The following is a 21,866-nucleotide window of genomic DNA, read 5'->3' as shown; positions in this document are numbered from 1 at the left end:
AATGGCCCTCCAGCTCAGTCATAAACTACAATTACACTCTTTCCTTTTTAATAGGTGTTGACTTAGGAAGCATGCTACTAACATCATTCATATTGGATGAAATAGCCGTGGCATATCTCATTTTAAAAATTTTGCCTTTTTTTTTCCCCCCCAGACTGCCATTTACTACATATGTTACATCTTTTTCATAAAAATGTACTAAATAGTTGTAGTCATTTACTTACGGAAGTATTTGCAAATCTATGCTTTTCTATTTCAGTACACCAGGAGAAAAAAATGCATACCTTAAAACTAACCTGAGCAAGTATTTGTACTGAAACATTAAAGGTACAGTGCCAGTTTACTGGGAAACACCATTATTTGTTCTTGGTGTATTGCTTCTGTCAGATATTGTATATAAAGAAGGAGGTGGGGGAAGCAACCTCTGAGAGAAGCTTGTTTTACACAAAGAGTAACGGATACGGGAAAGCCACAGGTTATCTTTGTGGCCACAAGAAGTGTTACAATGGCTATGGTTTTGACAGTTAGGATCACTTCTCAGTGTATTTTCTCATGTGTTGACTGCACTTTGGAAAAGCTGTGCTGAAGGGTGCACAACCAGGAAAGACATTTTTGAACAAACAGATGTTAATAATGCTTTTAAGCATCCAAGAAGGTATGCATAAGCTATAAATTTCACAGTCAGTATTTAGCGAAGAGCTTACACTTTTTCTCATATGTGAATTACCTGTAAGGGAAGGAATTTGATCAGCTTTATGGACAAGAAAGCCATGTTACTTATTAACACGTGATGCTCAGAGGTTTGGGGATTTCTTTAAGGATATGTGGCACAAAGCATATTTAAGGGAGAAATAATCTTGCCTGTAATTGTTCTATAATAATAATTTGATTACAGAAAGAAGCACAACAAACCTATTTTGGTTTTGGGACCCCTTCTAAGAATTCACTGTTTTAAATTTGGCGTCCTGCTTCTAGACATTATCTGCACCTTATAGTAGTAATAGTGGTTGTGCCTTAGTGCGCACAGCTTTCTGGACAGCGTGCTGCATTATGACACTTCAGCCACATTTGTGTAAAATTCACGCCTTGGCATTTTCAGTTGCCTTTGCTGCCCCATTCCGTACGTGTACAATGGGCTTTGTATCTTGCCAGCACCAGTCAGAAACCTGGTTGGTGACTGAAGTACCTAGAAGGCAGTGCTAAGGTGTACTACAGAGTGTAGAATATGCAGCGCTCTGATGGCAGTGGAGAACTGCAGCACTCCCCTTTAATTTACAGATTATCCCTGCAATAAGGGATGATTACAAAGAAATCTGTACTGTACCAGTTGTAAAGCTGTCTCTCTGACCCAGCTGGGATTAATTTTGGACTAATTTTATTGCTTTGCATATGAAATTTTTTAATTAAGTGCCTGCAATTATTCAGGAGCTCAGTGAAGTAATTCAGAAATAGGAAAACCTAGATAGGCATCAATGAAATATACTTCTTGAGTCCTCAGCCATTTTGATGCTTGTTCCAGCTATGTTTGCTCCACGCCTAAATCAACCTGTAAAGCACTTCTGAGCTTGTTTAAAATTCAGACTAAGGGCTCCATACTTTATTTACACTGCTAGATAGCATGTCCTTCGAGCAGACTCCTTCAATTTTCACATTGAGTGTGCCTACTGATACCCTGCTATGCTGGGCAGGTTCAGTTTATCTGTACCAAGTGCTTTGCATATGTTAAAAAAAAAAAAAAAAAAAAAGGCATATTATCCAGGATATGTGCTTCACTGTGTAAAAGCTATATGTATTATAATCATGCCTTCACAACAAGCCTATATCATTATCCAGAATGCATAGACTTCTTGTATTTTCATTACAGGCTTGATTAATAACTTTTTTCAGTGCTGTCGGAGTATCTTTATTATTAGCTGTTGGATCAACAATTTAGATTGTTCTTATTTCTGTAAAATCCAGTGGTATTCCAGTATGTACTAAGCGCCAAAAATCCTAAGCTAATTAGCTAGTCTTACCAAAGCCAGTCATGTGTTTCTTCTTACTTTGCATTAGGAGGGAAAGAGAACATGAGAGGGGGAAGGGGCACAGCAGGAGAAATTTTTGTATTACTCTAGTGAAGATAAGACAGTATTGGGCACATTTTGCTTCTGTTGGTAGCTGATTTGAGATTAATGCCATATTTCAAAGATCTGTTATAAATCTCATAGTATTAATATGTTTCTGGTTAGTCTGACATAGAACAAAATGTACTATAGCAGGATAAAGCTTCCTTAAGATTATGTATTTCATTTATTATGTTGTTTTATCCTGTTGTATGAGTTTTAAGAATTTCATATGATGTATATTGCCAATAGAAGTTGTTTTAGTTTGAAATCGTATGAGTTGAGTAAGGAGTCCTTATTGCTTTTAAAGGTAATTTTGGGGATTTTGGTGTTCTTTTGTAAGATATTAATAAAAAACAAACCCGCCAAAAAAAACCCAAACCAATGCATTGAGAAGTAATTTCTTTAGCTGTTTCCCTGTGTGATTTGCTGTGATAACTCAAAATAATGCCTGATTTCTGATCTCGTCCCCTGAGGAATCACTGATTTCGATCAGATGCCTGTGTATCACAAACCTGTAGATCTCATACAGAGTCAGTGCTTTCCAAGTTACGTGGCCTTTGTGCTCTTGGTTTGCCTTGAATTTTTGTTCACAGAATTTCATTTAAGTAGGTTTGGATACTAGTCGTTTGAACTGTGCTACCCTTTATTTATCAATCTTCCTGTCTGTGTGCCTTTTATAGTCATTAGTTTTACCTTTAAATCAACTGTTCAAAATACTTAATAGTGTTGGTCCTAGTGACAACCCTGTAAAGCCTTTAATGGCACAAATGTGTCGTGGTTTAATGCCAGCCAGCAGCTCAGCCCTACGCAGCCGCTCGCTCGCTCGCTCACTCACTCCCCCCATGACAGGATGAGGGAGAGAATTGGAAGGGCAAAAGTGAGAAAACTTTTGAGTTGGGATAAAGACAGTTTAATAGGTAAAGCAAAAGCCGCACACACAAGCAAAGCAAAACAAGGAATTCATTCCCCATTTCCCGTTGGCAGGCAGGTGTTCAGCCATCTCCAGAAAAGCAGGGCTCCATCACACGTAATGGTGATTTGGGAAGATAAATGCCATCACTCCAAACGTCCTCTTCTTCCTTCTTCCCCCAGCTTTATGTGCTGAGCATGACATCATATGGTATGGGATATCCCTCTGGTGAGTCTGGGTCAGCTGTCCCAGCTGTGTCCCCTCCCAGCTTCTCATGCACTCCCAGCCTACTGGCTGTGACGCTGTGTCAGCCCTGCTCAGCAATAGCTAAAACGTCAGTCTATTATCAACACTGTTTTGGTCACAAATCCAAAACATAGCCCTGTGCTAGCTACTGTGAAGAAAATTAACTCTATCCCAGCCAAAACCAGTACAATATGCTTAAGGCCTAGTTACAAACTCATTCACATTTGCCAGTTAGCCAGTTCTTTATCCATTTAGTATTGTTTGTTAATATTGCATGATACTCATTTTAAAAACTAGTTTGTGTCAAATGTCAGCAAAAATTAAGTTGATTCATTTAGAGTTCTCTGAATAATTTGTAGTTTACCTTTAAAAGCAACTACTTAAAAAGAACATTTTCCATTAAAATGTACTTACCGGCCTGAATTGCATTATGGCGATTAATTATTGAATTACATATCTGAGTTTAATTTCCTTGATATAATCTGGTTTGTTGCCTTAACCATGTGTAATTTGGTGGGTCGTCCTAATTTCCATTTTTGAGTATGATATTAGTTTTGTGGCTCTTCAACTCTTCTTTTTTTAATTATCACAATATAACGCTCTCTGTGGTTCAGATTTCTCCTGTGAGTGTCATTCCCACGTACTTACTTAGAATGCAACAGAGATAAGAAAGTGATGTTTCTTTCTTGGAGAAGCACCAGTTTGTGTCAGTCTAATACTTTGTTTATTCTTGTATGAATTAAGTGATTGTATTGTACTAACCTTATATGCAGCTTTATAGAAGGTTATCTATTTCTTGTTCCTGGAGACAGTAATGAAGCTTTTTCTGTAGACGTGTCTTGGCCATTAGCACTCAGAAGAAGCAATTTAATGAATATTTTATTACTTACAGTAGAATTGCAGAGGGGTGGGAGGTGTATGTTTGTTTTTTCCCCAACATATGCCCTCCAAATCAATAAAATATTGTGGAGAAAGTAACTTTCCGGAAGCTGTCAGGACTGTTTTAGCAAGCGAAATCCTAGGCTCCTAAACTGTCACAGCATCAGCTGGGCTTTTAAGGCACTGGGAGGTCAGCTCTGTATAAGCTCCCCCATAGTACTAATCTATTGTCCTAGATGGAGAGAATGAGAGCAGCAACCCTGATAGGGAGACTCTGGCTAGGAACCACAAGTGTTGGGACATCTGTGATTACCAGGGAGATAAGAGGGTCGGGAGTCTGTAGAAGGTGCCTAACATAGGAAAATTCTTCTCAAGTAACTGGAGGAATTCAGACCAGAACTGTTTGTGAGGAGAGCCTTAGCCACGCTGTGGCAGAGCTGGAGATGGTCAGGAACTCCGAGAAGACTTATTGTTTGGTTGGGGTTTTTATAGGAAAACTGTTTATTACAAATAAAGCTTCTGCATAAGCATCTCAATCACACTACAGTGAAGTATGTAACTCCTGTTCAAAATGGGAGAATGAGCAGTGGTTTAATGATGAGTTTCAGTAGATAATGTACAGCCATGGCGTCCTTTGTGCCAACTGGCCTCTTGAGGCTGCACATAGACTGAAATTTGGAAGCTGATCAAGTATTTTCTTCCTCTGGATTCATGTTCAGCTGGATCAGCTCTCTGACTTGTCAGACTTGAGTGGCGACTGCATAAACATTGAGGCTGGAACAAGAGGGCAGGTTGGGGAAGGTTTCCATAACTTTTCACACAGGAGTATGGATTTAGGTTGATTTAAGTCATTCATGGGACTGCATCGTGAACATACAGAGAGATCAGTATAGTGATTTATTCAGTAATAATTAAACTTTAATTACCTAGAAGGCTTCGATAAAACATCATGAGAAGCATAGCTAAGTGCCTAAAGAACCATCTTAAAAATGAGATCTGAGTTTTAGTTTGTGTTTTATGAATGTTCATTGAATTATTGGCAGGATGGAAAGAGAGAATGGTAAAAGCTGACATTAGCCAAGTGAGGGTAACCTCCATGTGCTGCTTCTGTACTTAATGGGGAGAGAGAATGTCTGCTGAAGGCTAATAGAACAGCTTTTGTGGAATGCTATAGGGAACATGGCGTTCTTTCACCTGTGGGTTTGTGACTTATTTGTGCTAGGACTTAGAGGATGCATCATTTAGTTGCACAAGCTAAACTTGAGCATTTGTTACAGTAACAGGTGTGTGTGTGTGTATGTATGTGTGTGTGTGTATTCTTTTCCAGGTCGGAAAGGCCAACCGATTGCAAAACCTTCCCAGAATGTTGTTAGTGCCTTGCAGTGCTTTCACTGCAATGCTTTCAGACTCTCTGTTAGTGGGTGTCCTGGCCTGATGGGGTACTCTCGAGCTCTCTCTTCTCTCTTGACAGAGAAGTGAAAATGTTACAAAAACCTGAGATGAAATTAGGAGGAAGTAGCTGGGAAAATGGTCATTAAAGAGGAATCTGTTTTGTGTTGCAGTTCTCTGTTTGCCTAAAAATATAAACAAAATGCAAGTTTTGACTGTGATGATTTGTGCCTTGTATGCAGTTTTTGTTCCATGGCCAAATACATTCTGAAATCTCTCATGCATATTGTGTCCTTTTTTTGCTAGGAACTTGATAAAGAGCTTCCAGTGTTAAAACCTTACTTTGTGCAAAAGCCGGAACTTGCTGGGAAGACAGGAACTGGTATGCGAGTCACATGGTTGGGACATGCCTCAGTTATGGTGGAAATGGATGAACTCGTATTTCTCACTGACCCAATCTTCAGCCAGCGAGCTTCCCCTACTCAGCTGATGGGTCCCAAGCGCTTCCGAGGACCTCCATGCACAGTAGAGCAGCTCCCCAGAATAGATGCAGTCATGATCAGCCACACCCATTACGATCATTTGGACTACAACACTGTAACGAGTTTAAATGAACGCTTCGGGAGTGAGCTGCGCTGGTTTGTGCCTCTGGGGCTCTTGGACTGGATGCAGAGATGCGGTTGTGAGAATGTGATTGAATTGGATTGGTGGGAAGAGAACTGCGTCCCTGGTCACGATGCGGTAACTTTTGTCTTCACCCCTTCTCAACATTGGTGCAAAAGGACTGCGACAGATGATAACAAGGTTCTTTGGGGCAGCTGGTCTGTCTTGGGACCTTGGAATAGGTTTTTCTTTTCAGGAGATACTGGATATTGTGTTGCTTTTGAACAGATAGGTAAAAGGTTTGGACCTTTTGATCTTGCAGCCATCCCCATTGGAGCTTATGAGCCAAGGTATGAAAATCAAAGTTTGATTAAAATACATAAATTATATACTGATGACAAAAAAATACACCCAGAAGTAAAAACTGTAGGTATACTTTATTAAGATTTTACAACAGAATATAGAAGCAAAAGAAGGAAATTGCTGAGTGACAAAAAAAAAAAAAGCAGAGAATCGGAAGATGGAGCTGAAATCTCCAGGATGCTTGTCTGTGTATGTGTGATGCTCTTGGAGAGTTTTTTTTCTTCAGTCTTATGCACAGCAAGGATAAATCAGCTGACTTTCTTCCGTGAAAAATGTTGAGTAAAAATCTGGAATTACTTTGTGACTTTCTTTCTGAAATAGCATCACTTAATCCAACCCATTTAGATGCATGCAATTTGCTGCATTTTTCTCTTGCTTCAGTCTTTACGCTGTTTTTGCATCTTATCTGGAGATAAAGATGAATCCTTTATAGAGTGAAAGATCTGTGTGTTTAGGCATCTGTATCCTACTTATGATGAGGTATCTAAACTTTTAGATGATAATGCTGATATAATGCTGGAAGCAGAGCATGTATGGGCTGGGAAAGGAAGATAGGAGTCAGGATAACGTGGTAAAAATCCATATCTTTTAAGAATTGCCAGGTTCTCTCTTCTGCTTTACCACTGTTCCTTTAGGCTGTCTTCTGAAGCACACGCTTTTTGGTGTGTGGCACTAGCATGAAATTTTTTGAGGGATGGATTTAAATCTATGGCCTTAATGCCTTGAGGCACCAATAATGTGTCCTTAGTATATATATAAGAAAAAAACGTTTGAAAAGGGGAGTGAAATACATCAACTGCTATTTTGCGGGTATCTTCGTATATTCCAGCTTGTTGATTTTGAGTGTTCTGTATGTTGTTCAGACATACACGCTCCATAATTTTTTTGATTACATGAGCTAAGATTTTTTTTTTTAGATTCTTTGCAACTTACCCATTGAAAATAAAGAAGAAATCTTGCACTGAATTAGATGACACAAAAGAATGACTTTGTGTTTTGGTAGGTGGTTCATGAAATACCAGCATGTGGATCCTGAAGAAGCAGTAAGAATCCATATTGATGTTCAAGCAAAGAAGTCTGTAGCCATTCATTGGGGGACTTTTGCTTTAGCAAATGAGGTAAATTTCAACACTTTACATGAGCTCAGATTTCCCAAGTACGCAGTCATTAATGAAGCTTTGCTCTTGCCGTTTAACCTATGTATCTGTAAATGTATACTTAAAATGTAAACATTGTATGAGTGAAAAGTCGTTACTATATGTATTGCAGTTAAAAGCAATGCTTAGCTTTTCATAACCAATTACATAAAATTATTCCATGGATAAGATTAATTTGAAAGTACGGAGTTATTGCAACAAATATGGAGGATTTCTGATATCCAAAAGCAGAGGAACCTGAAAGGTGGGGACATATATGCAGTAATAAAAGTAAACTCAGCGGTGCATCACTTGGAGACAGTAAGAATTGCATGCCTGTGAGTCAATACAGTATTTATTAATCATGTATGTCTAGGAAATAAATTTAGTAGTATTTTTAATGGTTAATTCATAGTTAAATACCAGCAAGAATATGAAAAACTGAGTTATTCTGAGTTGCTGGTTTTTTATTTTTTAATCCCCCTTCCCCATGTCCCCAGTTCGAATAAGGAGGTTACCCAGGTACCTTAACAGTGACTAAAAATGCAGCGAAAGGGAGGTATATACATCAACTTTGATGCACCTTGTCTTGTAGCTGTTTTTCAACTGCATCTTTGCATCACTTGCACCACTTTACCTTATAACTCAGTCCTGAGGATGTTAGCTATGTTCACCTGATATAACTCAGATATAACATTTTCTATCCACGATGCTTCTAATAAGCTGTGTCGCTTAGTGCCCACAGTACAAATGCTGTGTATTTAGCAGCACAAAAAATGGATGATTTCTCCCTCATGATGCCTTTTCTGAAGTGTAGCAAATACAATGAAGTAACCTCAGGGGGGACCTCATCGAAGCGGCACTAGTTTTTGAACAGTAAAGTTGACGACTCTGATTTACTACGCGAGAGAAAGCGCCACCTGCTGAGCTGCTAACACTTCCTCCTCACCTAGTTCTGCCTCCAAGGGATCTAGTTCAACACATGGAAGACGACTGAATTTTGGATGATAGGTTGTGCCTTGCTAGTTACTCTACAACTATAAATCACCATTCTTATCGTTTAAAAACTGAAAATGAAACCAAACAGTTTAATTTGACAAATACATACCCTCCTTTTTTAGATAATCATAGAATCATAGAATGGTTTGGATTGGAAGGGACCTTAAAGATCATCTAGTTCCAACCCCCCTGCTGCGGGCAGGGACACCCTCAACTAGACTACGTTGCCCAATGTTTAATAATAATGTTTAAAATGTAAACCATTTCTTGTTTAGGGCAGTGATATTCTTTCTTTCCCCCAAATGCTGCAGTGGTATATTTTCCCTCATAATTATTCTTATTTTTCCAGTATTACTTGGATCCTCCAGTTAAACTGAATGAAGCTCTTGAAAGATACGGCTTGAAAAAAGACGACTTCTTTGTCTTAAACCATGGAGAATCACGGGACTTGAGTACAAATGATGGGTTTGAATAATGAAACAGTAGCAGTTCCTTGTAAGCCTCATTTGATTTGAACTAGCAATTAATGTTACAAATATTAACATGATGTACTTACAAAGTAGATTTTTTTTTTTTTTTTGAGTGAATTGGATTTTTAGATGCCAGGTTTGTCAGTTTCAGAACTAAAACTTGCATACTGATTTCATGATGAATTTTACTAGTTATATTGTTTATAAATTTTGAGAGGTGATCTAAAAACTGGTTAATATATAACATACTGTCTGGGAGTAACTTGCAGTTTCAACTCTTATGTACACCACTGATAATTTTTTTTTTTTTTTTTTAAAAAAAAACCTCTTCATCTTATCTGCAACAGCAATAATAACCTCAGCACAGGACATATTCGTAGAATTAATGGCTGACTTGAATTAGTCATTGTTAGAATGTCATCTCCCACTTGTTAGCCATTAATCTCCAGGTTATGCCCTGTACCTTGATAGCTTCACTGTATGTTTTGTGGGGTGGAGTCTTCCAATACAGCTGTCTAATTAAAGCACAAGCACAGTAAAATAATTATTTTACTGAATGCTTCTACATTTTCATATACTGACGAACCACAAAAGCTGAATTTTACAGTGATCTAAAGAAACGTGCCTTTTAGAGAGATAATTTAGTATTGCATCATTGATGTGTAAAACTTACTGCTGGCCAGAGTATCTGCGCACTTTCATTGTTTTGTCAATATTTTTAAGTTGGGCCTGAATGGGTCTAAAATAACTTTGTCAAATGCAGTACATGAAATGGAAGAAACCCTTAATGGCGCTTGTCTTTGCATTGACTTAGCCTATTATTGTTTGTTTGTTTGTTTTTAAAGTGAAAAGTCTTAAGCAAGGGCTGTGGTATTTTTTCTTATAGCTTCCCTACAATTTTAAAGTTGAATGAGAGATTACAACACTGTTCAGTATCGTAAAACTTGGCTAAATGTATCTGTATCAAATTTGCCATGCTAATTTACAGAATTAAAGCCTATTGTTGCCAATAAAAGGGTGGTTGTTCTCCTTCATAATTCATTGGCAAATCATTTTTTTGTTCATGATTTGTTTTGGTCTACAGGATACATGTATTTTTTTGCTCTTGCTGTGCATTACATTTTATGTTCGTACTCCATGAAGATAAATAAAAAAGACAATTTAAAGACATCAACTTCTGGCAACTAATTAAAACTAGTTAATGAGATTTCATGCTAGGAGCAAACTGAAGTAATCTTTTAACTGTTGACAGTTATCTTTTAAAAATTTATATTGGGAAGTCCTTGAAGTCTTATAAATCTTAATACCAACAAAGAACAGCACAAGGAGGCACAGATCAGTCTGAGTTCATGCTGAGGAAGGGTTCTGGAACAGAGGATTACACTTGTATGGAAGAAAAAGCAGCTTATATTCCTTTGGTGGGATTCATATCTGACAAACATAAATATTTCTTTATTTGAAAAGGTAATTCTAGTATGGTCTAGATGTATTCACCAGAACATGTTTAAAACTACTCCTTTGTTCAGTGTTGATTTTGGGAGGATATTTCAGATGAAATCTCTGTTGGGCCTCATATTTACGCAATAGCTTCAGTAATGATTTGGGTAACATAATGCACATTATATGGTCATAATATTCTGGAGGATACCAAGCTGCAGGATGTTTTGAGTACTTTGAAGGACATGGTTAAAATTGGTTGGTGTGTGGTTGTTTTTTTTTTTTTTTTTAGTTTTCAAAGTCATCAATAGACTTTAGAACTTTAGAAAGTTCTTACTTTAGAAAGAAAGAATGAAACTAAAATACAGAATAACCTAGATAAGCAGCCACATAGCAGAGAAGTACTGACTTATAAAATCAGAGACTGAATGTCAGTAACATCATACATTTTGGTTTGGATCTATTAATTCACAGCATTTGTACGTAAAACAGTGACTTCCGCTTTGCTTGGTGCTGGTAAGATTCCATCTGAAGTGTGGGGTGGAGGATTAAAAAATTAGGCACACTTATGTGAAGACACTTTGGAGAGTCTTGCATGATTTCGAAACGTCTCAATAGGATTGTTCTCTGAAGAAAGCACTTAAAAATAGGTCTTTCTAGACCAGAAAAAGATGACCAAGACAACACTGTCACAAGCTTTTGTGTATTTTTAGAAAAGGGGACAATGGTCACTTGTTTCTGTCAGCTGTCAAAGCAAAGGACGAGAGATCAACTTTAATTATCAAAAAATGGTATTTGACAAACTCAGGTTGGAGTACATGGAGGGGGATACCTAGACATCTCTGTTGCTGAGCTTAAAAAACCACATGTATTGGATATACTTAGTCTAAGTTCTTGTCAGAAGAGAAAGGTGGGATTGGTGAATTCTTCGTGTCTGACCTAGCCTTTGTTTTTGTTAAACACAGAATAGAAAAAAATTAAATTTACAAAAAGTGGCAAAACATTAAGTGATCATAATGTAATTTGCTTATTACAAAATGAAGTGTTTCTGGAGCAGTGGGAAGGAGAAAGGGAAGTTCAGTGTCAATGCAGTGATTGTCAGGGTTCTGACTGGGAATCATGCCAGCTTCTATTTCTGCCTTAATTGTATTCCTGATGAGTTAAACTACCTATGTAGGTGAAGTAGATACACGTATCTTTACCCTGTATTGATCAGGGCATTGACAGGTGGTATTTTCAAGGTCACATTTTTCTTGCAGTTTTAGCTATTTGTAAAGTCGCCTACTGAAAATAAAGTGTCTATTGAATTACAGAAAGAGGAGAGAGTAGTATTTTACTAAGAGCAGAATGGGTAGATTAACTTAGAAAGATGAAGCACACAGTTTAGAAAAATGGTACAAGGTGGAAAACTTGTTTTCTAGCCTTTACATCTGACACCTTTTACTTCATGATGATGTGTTCAGGAAGTTTTAGCAGTCTTGTTTTAGTGTGAAGTGTTTCCTAGTATGTTTTATGTTCATCCATGAAACTTCCTTCAGGTTCTTTTACAATGATGTTTATATGTATTCCACTTCATTTTGAATTAACGCTGGACTGATGACTAAAACTTCATGGGGGCTAACTCAGCAGAAGCACTTATTCCAATGATGCTCCAGTTGCAGAGAAAAAGGAGTAAAGCTCTCCAAGAAAAGCAGGCTGTAAGCTTTCACAAAACTGTGTATGATACTGCTCTTGTAGACTTTTTTTATGAAGATGAGAATGTTGAACTGCAGTTGCAGATAATCTCTGACTCCAAATATTTTGAAAAATATGTATGTTTTCCTTAAAGTGACACTTTCAAAGCAAGATAAAAGCCTTTTGATTTTTCTTCAAGTGTACAAACCTTGCAGGGTTGTGGTTAACTGCACTCACTGCCATTTGGCTAAATGCAATGGGTATACTAAGCCTATGAGAATGTAGTTTTAGAATGTATTGCATGCAGGTAAGGTGAAAAAACATAGGCTGGGTAACTTTAATATGCAGTTTTCATTGAAAATTAATTTTGTAGGAAGCCAGTGATAGTTTGGTATTAGTTTTATTTAATATTTTACAAAACTTGCCTGCACCCATTTAGTAGATATCAGATCAATAAAATGTAAATGCCTTATCTCTGATCTTTAATGCACCATTTATTCAACAGCTGCAAATACTTAAGGCAACAAAAAGTCTTTGACATTAAGAAAAGTATTTTGATTCACTTTACTCATCCATTTAAAATGTTCACTGTACATATGAAAGTTTTCACGTTTTAAACTATTCCTCCCCCTCTGTGTACAGGTACCAGCTGTACAGTGGTTTCTTGGTACCAATTAAGCTATTGCTTTTATCTCGCTTGTAAAAAAAAAAAAAATACATTAGTATCTGTTATGCTCTCTATATTAAATACATTGCATTCTCCTTTGTAGTAACTGATTTTGCCTAGTAATATGGTAGTATTCAGTATTTTTTGGTTGGTTTATTGTTTGCTGTTTGTGTTTGTTTTAGCATAGCATTCTTAAGATTAGATATTTTCATCAGGGCAGTCTTTTTTTTTTTTTTTAAAAAACCTATTGTGTTAATATTCTCACAACTTGCTCTTTCACTTCGGTATCAGGGTGATGCAACAAAGATGCCAGTTTCTGTGCGAATTGGGTAGAGTCCCTGCAGAACGTAAAGAAAATTGAACCTTCACTGTATTGGTCCTGAATCATGGTGCCATCTTCATCATTCATGGTTTTTTTCAAGTTTGCTGCAAATGCCAGGGCTCTAAGCAGAATATCTCGGTTTACACAGTTGTCGAAAAGTAACAGCAATGATGGCACCTACGATGTTCAAGAAATAATCCATACTTAATCGCCAGCAGTAAGTACATGTAACTAAATCTAACTTTAAAAAAATGGGAAAAAAAAGATCTGCACCTAAACCATGGAAATCAGAAACCCTATGAAATACCAGAACTCCACATGCTGTGAAAGCATGCCAGAAACTTGCACTGCAGGCACATTTCCTCTTTAGAAAAGACTGGCTTGTGCATCACAGGCTAATAAATGCTTTGTACTTTCAACCTCCAAAATGCGGCTGTCTGGAAAATTCCCATTTGGAAGAGAGGGTCTGCTTTCCTTCTCAGTAACGTTGCTTTTGCCCTCTGCAGTGATTGGAATGTTTTTATATTAACACATCTGATAAATGAGAAAAGGACACACTTTTAACACAGAACTGAATATTTAGCTACCCTAATTTCATTTTAATTATGAAAAACTGGTAGTAGCTAGACTAGCTTTGCTCACGGCCGATAGCTCAAATATAAAAGCCACTGCATGTCTTAAGAAACTTGCTTTGGGGAGAGAGGAGGATGCAGCACTATTCCAGCCCTGACTCCCTGTTTTGGTGTAAGGAAAGGCTGTAACTGAAATAAACCTGTATGCCAGGCCAGCAGTGGCTAATGTCTGATCAAGTTCTCCATGAAGATATTAGTAAATGCACAGGGAAAGTTCACTTTTATGGTTGCATTTGAGAAAGGGGTGGGGATTTCCATGGAATTTGGTCTCCTTAGGTACAGTATGTTAGCTATAGAAACAGCTGTTGAGAAGGATCATTTACAATACTGGTTGGTTTTGACATTTGTTCCTGGTCTTCAGCCTTCCAGTACCTGAAGGGGGCTACAGAAAGGATGGAGAGGGACTCTATCAGGGAGTGTAGTGACAGGACAAGGGGTAATGGCTTTAAACTAAAAGAGGGTAGATTTAGATTAGATATTAGAAAGAAATCCATTGAGGCACTGGAACAGGTTGCCCAGAGAAGCTGTGGATGTCCCCTCCGTGGAAGTGTTCAAGGCCAGGTTGGATGGGGCTTTGGGCAACCTGGTCTAGTGGAGGGTGTCCCTGCCCATGGCAGGGGGGTTGGAACTAAATGATCTTTGAGGTCCCTTCCAACCCAAACTATTCCATGATTCTACAGACTGGCTGCATGTCTGGAAATGAGGTTTTGGGTTTGTTTTTGAAACTTACCAAGGTACACTGAATATTACACACCAAAGTTCATGGTACTGCCCCTTTGGTGGGAAGGGAAGGTGAGAACAGGCCTCTGCATGTCCCTCATTATTTGGAATGGTACATAGGAAGTATGACCAACTGTCTTCAAGTCCTCAGGCCCTATGACCCTCCCTCTGAAGTACAGTATCTGCTCTGGAAGAAGACCAGCTTGTGAAAGAACGTAGATTTCTATCTACTAATTTTAACCAGGTACTTCCTAGAATTTTACTCTGGAGTTGTTTATATACTTCTAATACATGAAAATTCTTCAAATGCATGCACATATCTACACCTTACTTGAGCTCTGAGAAGATGTCTTGCCATGGCTGGGTTTGCAGATAAGTTCACAAGTACCTTCAAAACTTGAATCTGAAATGAGGAACATACAAGTTCACTGCAGGCTCCAAAAGCAGTAAGTACAGCAGTAATGGGCATCAATAATGTCAGTGTTGAGTTAGAGAAGAAAAGGTAGAACATCCTGAGTTGTGCACTACAGTCTTTGGTATAGGAAAAAAACAGAGCTTATGGACTCACTAGAATGTATGTAATAAGTATAGATATTTTAGAAGCAAATTCAGTTTGCCTTAAACTGAGTAAGGCAAGATCTATAAACAACTCACAGTAGGCAAAATACGGAATATTTTAAAATACACAGTGGATAGTTAAGTACTATATTTAAAATGCAATCAGAAGCAAATACAAATACACCTTTGTACTCTCCTGGACATTGTCACACTAATCTTTTAATTAAACATTAGGAAAAGGCCAAATGCTACTTATTGTACTGAAGTAAAATAAGTCTGCTATGTTTAGTGGAAATTTGTGTTCTGGAAAACTAGTTTTGATCTAAGTACATTGATATTGATGGTACTGTGACATCTTGAATAAATGCTGAATTTGGTCCCTGTTTGAAGCTTTTCTCTTCTATCAATATTACAATAATGCACAAATAAGCACAATTTCCCACTGCAGTCATTTGCAAGAGATTGTTGCAAGAGATGTAATAACCATAAGGGAACAGAAACCTGTAACTTAGGTTATCACTACTTGGCATGTTTCCCTGGAGAGATTCATGCATCAGTGAAGCCTTTCTCATGCAGATCCTCCTTGCTCTGTGATGCAGTAGCAATGTTTAGCAAGCAGAAGAGAATTCTGGAGTTGCTATAGCAGAGGCACAGGACAATAGCAGTGCGCACAGCACTGGTTTGCTAAAGCTCTAGCCCAACGGTTCCACTATCAAGATTCCCTTTCTCCCCTCTTCCTGAATTTACACCGAGAAAGTAATATAGATCCATATTTTACGGATTTTATGTAATATCTGCTATCATTAATGAATATTTGATTTTCTAAGTACAGTCTAAACCATTTTACAAAAACAGTAAAAAGGAGGCAAGTAAAGCAGCTTCGTAAAAGGTTTGTAAGAATACACTACCCAGTACCTGTGTCCTTTCAGTTCCTTCTGCAAGCAAATGAAGAAAGCACGGAATTGAGTTTACCATCTTATGGTGGTAGTCACTGGTAACAGACATATTTGTCAACAATCTGAGTCCAGCTAGCTGCAGTTCCGAGTTCAGGGGAGCTGACTCAACGTTCCTACAAACTTGCGTAATATACACCTGGGGGAAAAAGGGAAGGAGATAAAAAGAGAAGACATTTTTTGATACAAGCAGATTTTCTATTCACAAGTAGCATCAGTGTCCTAGCCACAGTAGCATAAATACCTCTTGAACACTGCTGGCTGAATATATAACCTGATGAAGGTTCATGAAAACAAGTACTTTTTTGTTTAGTTTTGAATATATTTAAACATTCTGTTGGCATGATAGAAGCAGACCTTACACAGAGTTATGCTCACTAACCTTCCTGAAGCATAAATTGTTCTGAAAACCCAAGCTGCTTTGACTCCATCTCAGAACTAGCACATTTGCTTTAAGGAGTTATTTTAAAAAATCACTTACAGCAACCACTGTCTTAAATGTTGAGAACAAGCTAAGGACAAGTCTTGGAATGACATCCTTTCTTCTAACCGTGTGGCCCGTTCACTGGAGTACTCCTCAGGTACAGTGATGACAACTGACATTAACAACTACTTTTGACCAAATTTTCTTCTGGATGACACTATACAATAGATCTTGGGAGTCCCAACTAAGAAAAAAGTTACTTTGCCTTTACCAAAGGAGTACTTTTCTACCTATATGCCTCTAGAAATATTTGCTGTTGGCAAGCACTACTTTAAAAACGTTGCTCAGAGCTCAAGATGCTGCAAACTACCATGTACAGTTGAACTGCCTTTTTATCAAGCTAATGAAAAAAATAGTAAAAAATCTTTAAATCTGCATCAGCTCACTGCTTGGTCACTTCTTGATCTATTGATTAATCTGATAATATCAAAAGTGGATGCATATTTGATGGCTGGTCTTTTCACATCCATACCATCTTCTATATTTACCAGTGAGACTTGTTACTGTTATTACACACAATTCTTTTCAGATGAAATGATCACCCGGAAAAATTGGTCTTATACAAACCCAGGGGATCAATTACTGTTTACTTCTCCCTTGCCTAAGGAATCACGCTAAGTTCAGTCTGCAATCCATCTTATTAAACAAGCACTGCTGATGTTCTGGACATGTTTGGAAATCATATTGCCTCACATAATTTTACTATAAACTTAGCAGTGCAATCTCTGTTTAATAGCATTTGGTGAAAGCTGAACACGAACCGCCTAGTTTCCTAGCTCTCTTTTAAAAAAGGTGTCAGTGATGCAATGCATTTTTATGTTATCCTTTTGGCCTCAGGACGCACAGATCATCCAGATCTGCTGACTTGTAGGTCTAACCTCAAAACATTTTGGCATCCTGGCTTGTATTTAACAAATATGCTGAAAGCCCTGTACTATCTCCTCTGTCTCAATTACTTTGATTTTTCCCTTTAAGAAACTTACCTGTATCTCCTCTTGATTTTTAATATTCATACTCAAATTATTAAGTGCATTTAATGCTTTTTCTTTAACTTTGGCAATGCAGTCGGAGAGCATCCCTCCAATAACAGAAAGGCCATCCAAATTTCGGATTATATCCTGAAATATAAAACAGATATTTAACAAGCTTATTACAATTTTAAATTAAACGCTGAAGGCTTTCCTCAAAATTTCCATTTTAATGCAAATGGAATGTGTGAATGAAGACTTCCAGAACAGACTACTCTGTTTAGAGTGTTAGCCGATACTGCTTTATTGCTTCCATTGAAATTAGGAATAGTACTGCTTAGGGCCAAAGTATTTTTTGACATTATTTGACAATGGCATGACACTTTTAAAATTTGTCCTGCAAAGCATGCTTAAAGCATTTTAGATTATAAAGAATCAAAGGTAATTATTGCATAATGAGTTTATAGAATAGCTGAGGCAGGTCATACTACCTAAAAGCCCTGACTGAACAGAACAGAATTTCAAGATGCAGCTTTATGTTATTATAAGTTCCAAAACTGTATCTTTCTTTTCCATTACATTTCTTTTTTTTTTAAAATCTTTCTCACTTAGACTCTAACCATCACTGAAAAAAACATGTACTGTTTTCAAGACAACGAAAAATGGGCCAATGGGCCTTAGGATTCAGTTACATTCTGTTCTGAGAGATTTATATAAAAAAAAAAGTTTTGAGAAGCCAGAATAGACAGCTGTCAGAAGTACCATACGAAAAGGAAAACAACAAAAGATAAAAAAGGGTGGGACCCTGGAGGTTAAACCTTTATAAAGGCATGAAAATCTGCATCCTGCTCAAAGTTTTTCTGCATCATATTTCCAATTGATTTGAAGAGTCCTGGATAGTTGTAAAGTTGCCAAGATGTAAATTGCATACAAAGTTGTAAAGATAAAAAGATTAGTTTAAATTATCTCAGTAAATTTCACATCTGAACCTGAAATTATTTAACCCTGCTTCAATTCAACCCTTTCATTAACATGACTGCAAGCAACAAAAGATATAAAGGTATTTACAGCACTTTGAAAATATAGAACTCTGTACAGACTTAAAGTTGTACAAACATCAAGCTTAGATAAATTTTGTGAAACTGGTAAATAATAATATTTGATCTAGCAGAAATTAAGGCATAGACATAAAACAGATTTTAGAACACAAGCTATTGTAGCTCTCAGTCCTGTGTCACTCTTCAGCAAAACAGCACCTCTCCATACTGCCTGGTATTGGAACACTGTTGTTTTCTACAGAACAATACTTACTTGATTTACACAGAAGGCAGCACTGTTGCCGAGAGTGATTAAAACTTGCTCTTGAATTAATGGATCATCTGTGGCCTGGAGCAAATGAATAAGTTTCTGTAGAGCATCGGCATCCATGATATGGGTTGACACTGGAGGACTGTTGTCTGTCAGCATTTAAAAATGAAATACTTGATACCAAGTTTGAGACATTTCACTTAGTTACCACTTAACTTTTTTTTTTTTTTTAACAAAGCTGAGGTTTAGCGCTCAGTTGTAGGATGCATTATTCTAAGTTTGATTGTACCCAACCATCATATCATGACAAAAGGATTGTGTTTTACAACAGCCAGACTTCCCTCCTTTTTTCCCCAAGTCCTCCAAATACCTCTTTTCAAAGTAGAAAATAAAAGGAATACATAATAAGAGCTTGATGTATGTTACTCTTTGGTTAACCAACAGTGAACCTCCCCATCAAAATTATTAGGAATATTCACCAAACATAGTAATTTTTTTTCCTTGTGTTGCTCCAACGGAAATGTGGAAATCTGTCTGGATGCTGTAGGAAAAGAAAATAAAACTTCTGACTCGCAGACTGCTGCTTCCAGAAATTATGATAATAATGTTTTGCTAGTACCCTGAGGTCCTTTGACGAAGTAACAGCCACAATGTTAAGAATGACATAACTAAACCACCTGAGGAAGGCACCTTCTGAGTCAGAACGATGTTATGGAGTACCTGGCTTTCATAAAAGGGTGACACAAATGCCATCAAAGACCATTTACAGCCAGGTTGGAGGCACAGCTATTTAGCTAGCTTAATAGCCTGAAGACCTGATCTATGACTACTGGACTAGTCAGAGATGAATTGAGATTACTTTTGAGAAGCTAACCAGTCCTTTATAATTCCACATATTTGCTTCCACCACCTCATCAAGCACACATCATAGTATTCTTTGGGGAAAAAAGAGGTCAAAGTTAATTATGACAATCCAAAAGCTAGCTTGAAAAACAAAACTGGTTTTTATCCTCATCTCATCCTCATCTAAACACTTTGTTTAGCTTTGAATTATAGGGGGAACACAAATCAGCCCATTAAGTAAATACACTGATTGGATATGCTTTAGGGGACTTAAATAAATTAAGCTTTTTTTAAAAAGATCAAACATGCTCTAGAGACGTTTCAAAACGTGGCACGGCTACTGGCGGGCCGGTAAGCAGCCCAGCGGTACCCCCTCAGGCCGGGAGCAGCTGTCGCGGAGGCCACATCCAGAGGCGCGGGCAGCAACCCCGCGGACCCCGCCGCGGCTGCGCGGGGCCTCCTCCGCGTTCACCGGCACAGCGGAGGCCCGGCCGCTCGGCCTGCAGCCAGGCAGCGGCGACCCGCCCGCCCTGCGCCTCACCTGACGGCGGGCCCCGGGCGGCCCCGGCCGCAGCCCGCTGTCCCCGCCGGCCGCCCGCCGCCAGCCGCCAGAGGCAGTAGCAGGCGCCCGCCCCGAGTACGATGGCCGCCGCTCTCACCGCCGCCCCCCGCGGCTCCCCCATTTCCCCGGCCGCTGCCGCGGAAGCCACCGCCCCATCCGGCGCGGCTCAGCTCCGGGCCCCCCTTCCCTGCTGCAGCCGAGCCCTGGGGCTCTACCCAGCCGGGGGACTCTCGGGGTGCCGACCCGCCAGCGCCGTGTGTGGCGCTAGAGGGCCCTCAGCCTGCTGGGAGGCAGCGCAGACCCACGTAGCGACGGTGCGATGCAGCTTTTGGTTTAAAGGGAAAAATAACCCGCGGCCCCGCGCCAGCCTGACCGCCTGCAACGCGCACCGGAACGGGCCTCCCCTTCGGGAAGGCTGCTCCAACCCGGGAGGAAAATACAAATGCACTTTATTACAGCTACTAAGCTATTTATAATAAAGACATTAATTAGACCACATACAACCCCTCTAAAAAAACTATTTGAAGTTTTAACAAAATACAGCAGTATTTGCCTCAGGGGTGCGTATACCTGCTGACCCAATCCTTACCCTGCTAGTGCTGCCTGTGCTTGTTGGCTTTAAACACTAACGCAAGGCCATGCTCTCTCAGTGCCATTTACCTGCTGCCCGTTCAGACACCCAGCGTCTGCCAAATGTGCTGGGCCCCCGCGGTGGGCACCGGTGCCGGCAGAAAACACCGGTAGCGCTTCACTCGGTTGGAAATCAGGCTAGGGTGGGGAGCCGAAGCATTGGCAAGGAAATCGTGGTAGTGCGGGGCTGGAGGGACTCTCTGGGACCACTCCGAGCAGCTAATCGGTAGATACTCCTCTCTGCCTCTTAGTACGTGAAAGCCTTGCTACTGCTCCTTGCTCCACTCGATGGGGAGCGGGGAGCAGGCTGTCTGTGAGGCAGGGACAAGGTGCCCGTCCCAGCCGGCTGCCAGTGCCGCGCAGGGCGGCAGCGGGGACCGCGGGACGCCTCGGCCCGGGCAGCTCCAGGCCGCGGGCCCGTTGCTACGCGACCGCCGCCGCAGCCGGGCCCAGCGCCACCATGGCGTCCCTCGGGACCGTGAGCGCCGAGCTCCGAGCTTACTTCAGCCGCCACAACCTCCTCGACGTCTACGAGGTAACGGCAGCAAACCCCGCGAAGGTGGGCGGCTGATGCCTCGCCGTCCCCCTCCATAGGGAGCAGCGGGAAACGGCCCCCTCCCTTCCCCCCGGGACCACCAACAACCGCCCTGGCCCTGGCCCGCGCCACCGCTTTCTGCGCAGGCGCTGCCGTTGGCGGACGGCGGGAAGGGACGTCCCGAGTGCGGCGGTGTCTGGCTGCGCCGTGGCAGCCCCTGGGGGGAGGCCGGCCCCCGGCGGGGTGGGGGAGGCAGGCCTCTGAGCCGGCCCTGGCCGTCCATAACCCGGCCGGTCGTCCTCGCTGGTCGGTCAGCCTGGTCCTTACTGGAGCCGGTGGGACCGCAAACTCCCCCGGTAGCATCCGTGGGAGGGAGGCGACGAGCATCCCCCGAAGGGTCCCCCGTACCCCTCGGCAGTGCCCCGGTACCGGCTCGTTGGGTCCCTCAGCCTTGGCCAGGGTATTTCATACCC

General features: G+C 40.1%; 3 protein-coding genes across 7 annotated transcripts in view; 2 read left to right on the top strand and 1 right to left on the bottom strand.

The window, feature by feature from the left end:
- NAPEPLD (N-acyl phosphatidylethanolamine phospholipase D) overlaps nucleotides 1–10,115 on the top strand; it is a 23,117-nt gene extending 13,002 nt beyond the window's left edge. For all 3 annotated transcript variants that reach the window (XM_054801020.1, XM_054801013.1, XM_054801026.1), the window contains exons 3-5: nucleotides 5,836–6,482; nucleotides 7,499–7,613; nucleotides 8,980–10,115. In XM_054801020.1, the coding sequence (XP_054656995.1) occupies nucleotides 5,836–6,482; nucleotides 7,499–7,613; nucleotides 8,980–9,105 (888 nt within the window). In that variant the 3' untranslated portion in view covers nucleotides 9,106–10,115. The remainder of the gene's footprint in view (nucleotides 1–5,835; nucleotides 6,483–7,498; nucleotides 7,614–8,979) is intronic.
- On the bottom strand, nucleotides 6,551–21,866 carry ARMC10 (armadillo repeat containing 10). 3 transcript variants are annotated; one of them, XM_054801062.1, is made up of 7 exons: nucleotides 21,802–21,866; nucleotides 19,303–19,364; nucleotides 18,827–18,972; nucleotides 17,531–17,665; nucleotides 16,026–16,202; nucleotides 14,884–14,955; nucleotides 12,598–13,377 (listed from the first exon to the last, which is right to left on the bottom strand). In XM_054801062.1, exons 2-7 carry the CDS (start codon nucleotides 19,307–19,309, stop codon nucleotides 13,123–13,125), a joined length of 792 nt encoding a protein of 263 aa, XP_054657037.1. In that variant the 5' UTR covers nucleotides 19,310–19,364; nucleotides 21,802–21,866; the 3' UTR covers nucleotides 12,598–13,122. The 3 variants fall into 3 exon arrangements, with proteins under 3 accessions (XP_054657042.1, XP_054657037.1, XP_054657034.1); XM_054801067.1 differs by lacking the exons at nucleotides 12,598–13,377; nucleotides 19,303–19,364; nucleotides 21,802–21,866 and adding exons at nucleotides 6,551–7,699; nucleotides 20,208–20,480; XM_054801059.1 differs by lacking the exons at nucleotides 19,303–19,364; nucleotides 21,802–21,866 and adding an exon at nucleotides 20,208–20,476.
- Nucleotides 21,196–21,866, top strand: part of FBXL13 (F-box and leucine rich repeat protein 13) — a 92,582-nt gene continuing 91,911 nt past the window's right edge. Inside the window, exon 1 of the mRNA XM_054800998.1 lies at nucleotides 21,196–21,393. Coding sequence (XP_054656973.1) covers nucleotides 21,319–21,393 — 75 coding nt within the window. The 5' untranslated portion in view covers nucleotides 21,196–21,318. The remainder of the gene's footprint in view (nucleotides 21,394–21,866) is intronic.

This window comes from Grus americana, chromosome 1 (assembly GCF_028858705.1).
Source record: "Grus americana isolate bGruAme1 chromosome 1, bGruAme1.mat, whole genome shotgun sequence".
NCBI lineage: Eukaryota > Metazoa > Chordata > Aves > Gruiformes > Gruidae > Grus > Grus americana.
Note: the sequence above shows the minus strand (reverse complement) of the source record. Positions and strands in the feature narration are given on the sequence as shown.

Coding starts and splice junctions, on each gene's coding strand:
- ARMC10 (XM_054801059.1), bottom strand. CDS start 20,349: ATGGGGGAGCCGCGGGGGGCGGCGGTGAGAGCGGCGGCCATCGTACTC. Junction 16,203..17,530: donor AAAATCAAGAGGAGATACAG/GTAAGTTTCTTA, acceptor TTTTTCCCCCAG/GTGTATATTACGCAAGTTTG. Junction 14,956..16,025: donor AAGGAACTGAAAGGACACAG/GTACTGGGTAGT, acceptor TCCTCATTTCAG/ATTCAAGTTTTGAAGGTACT.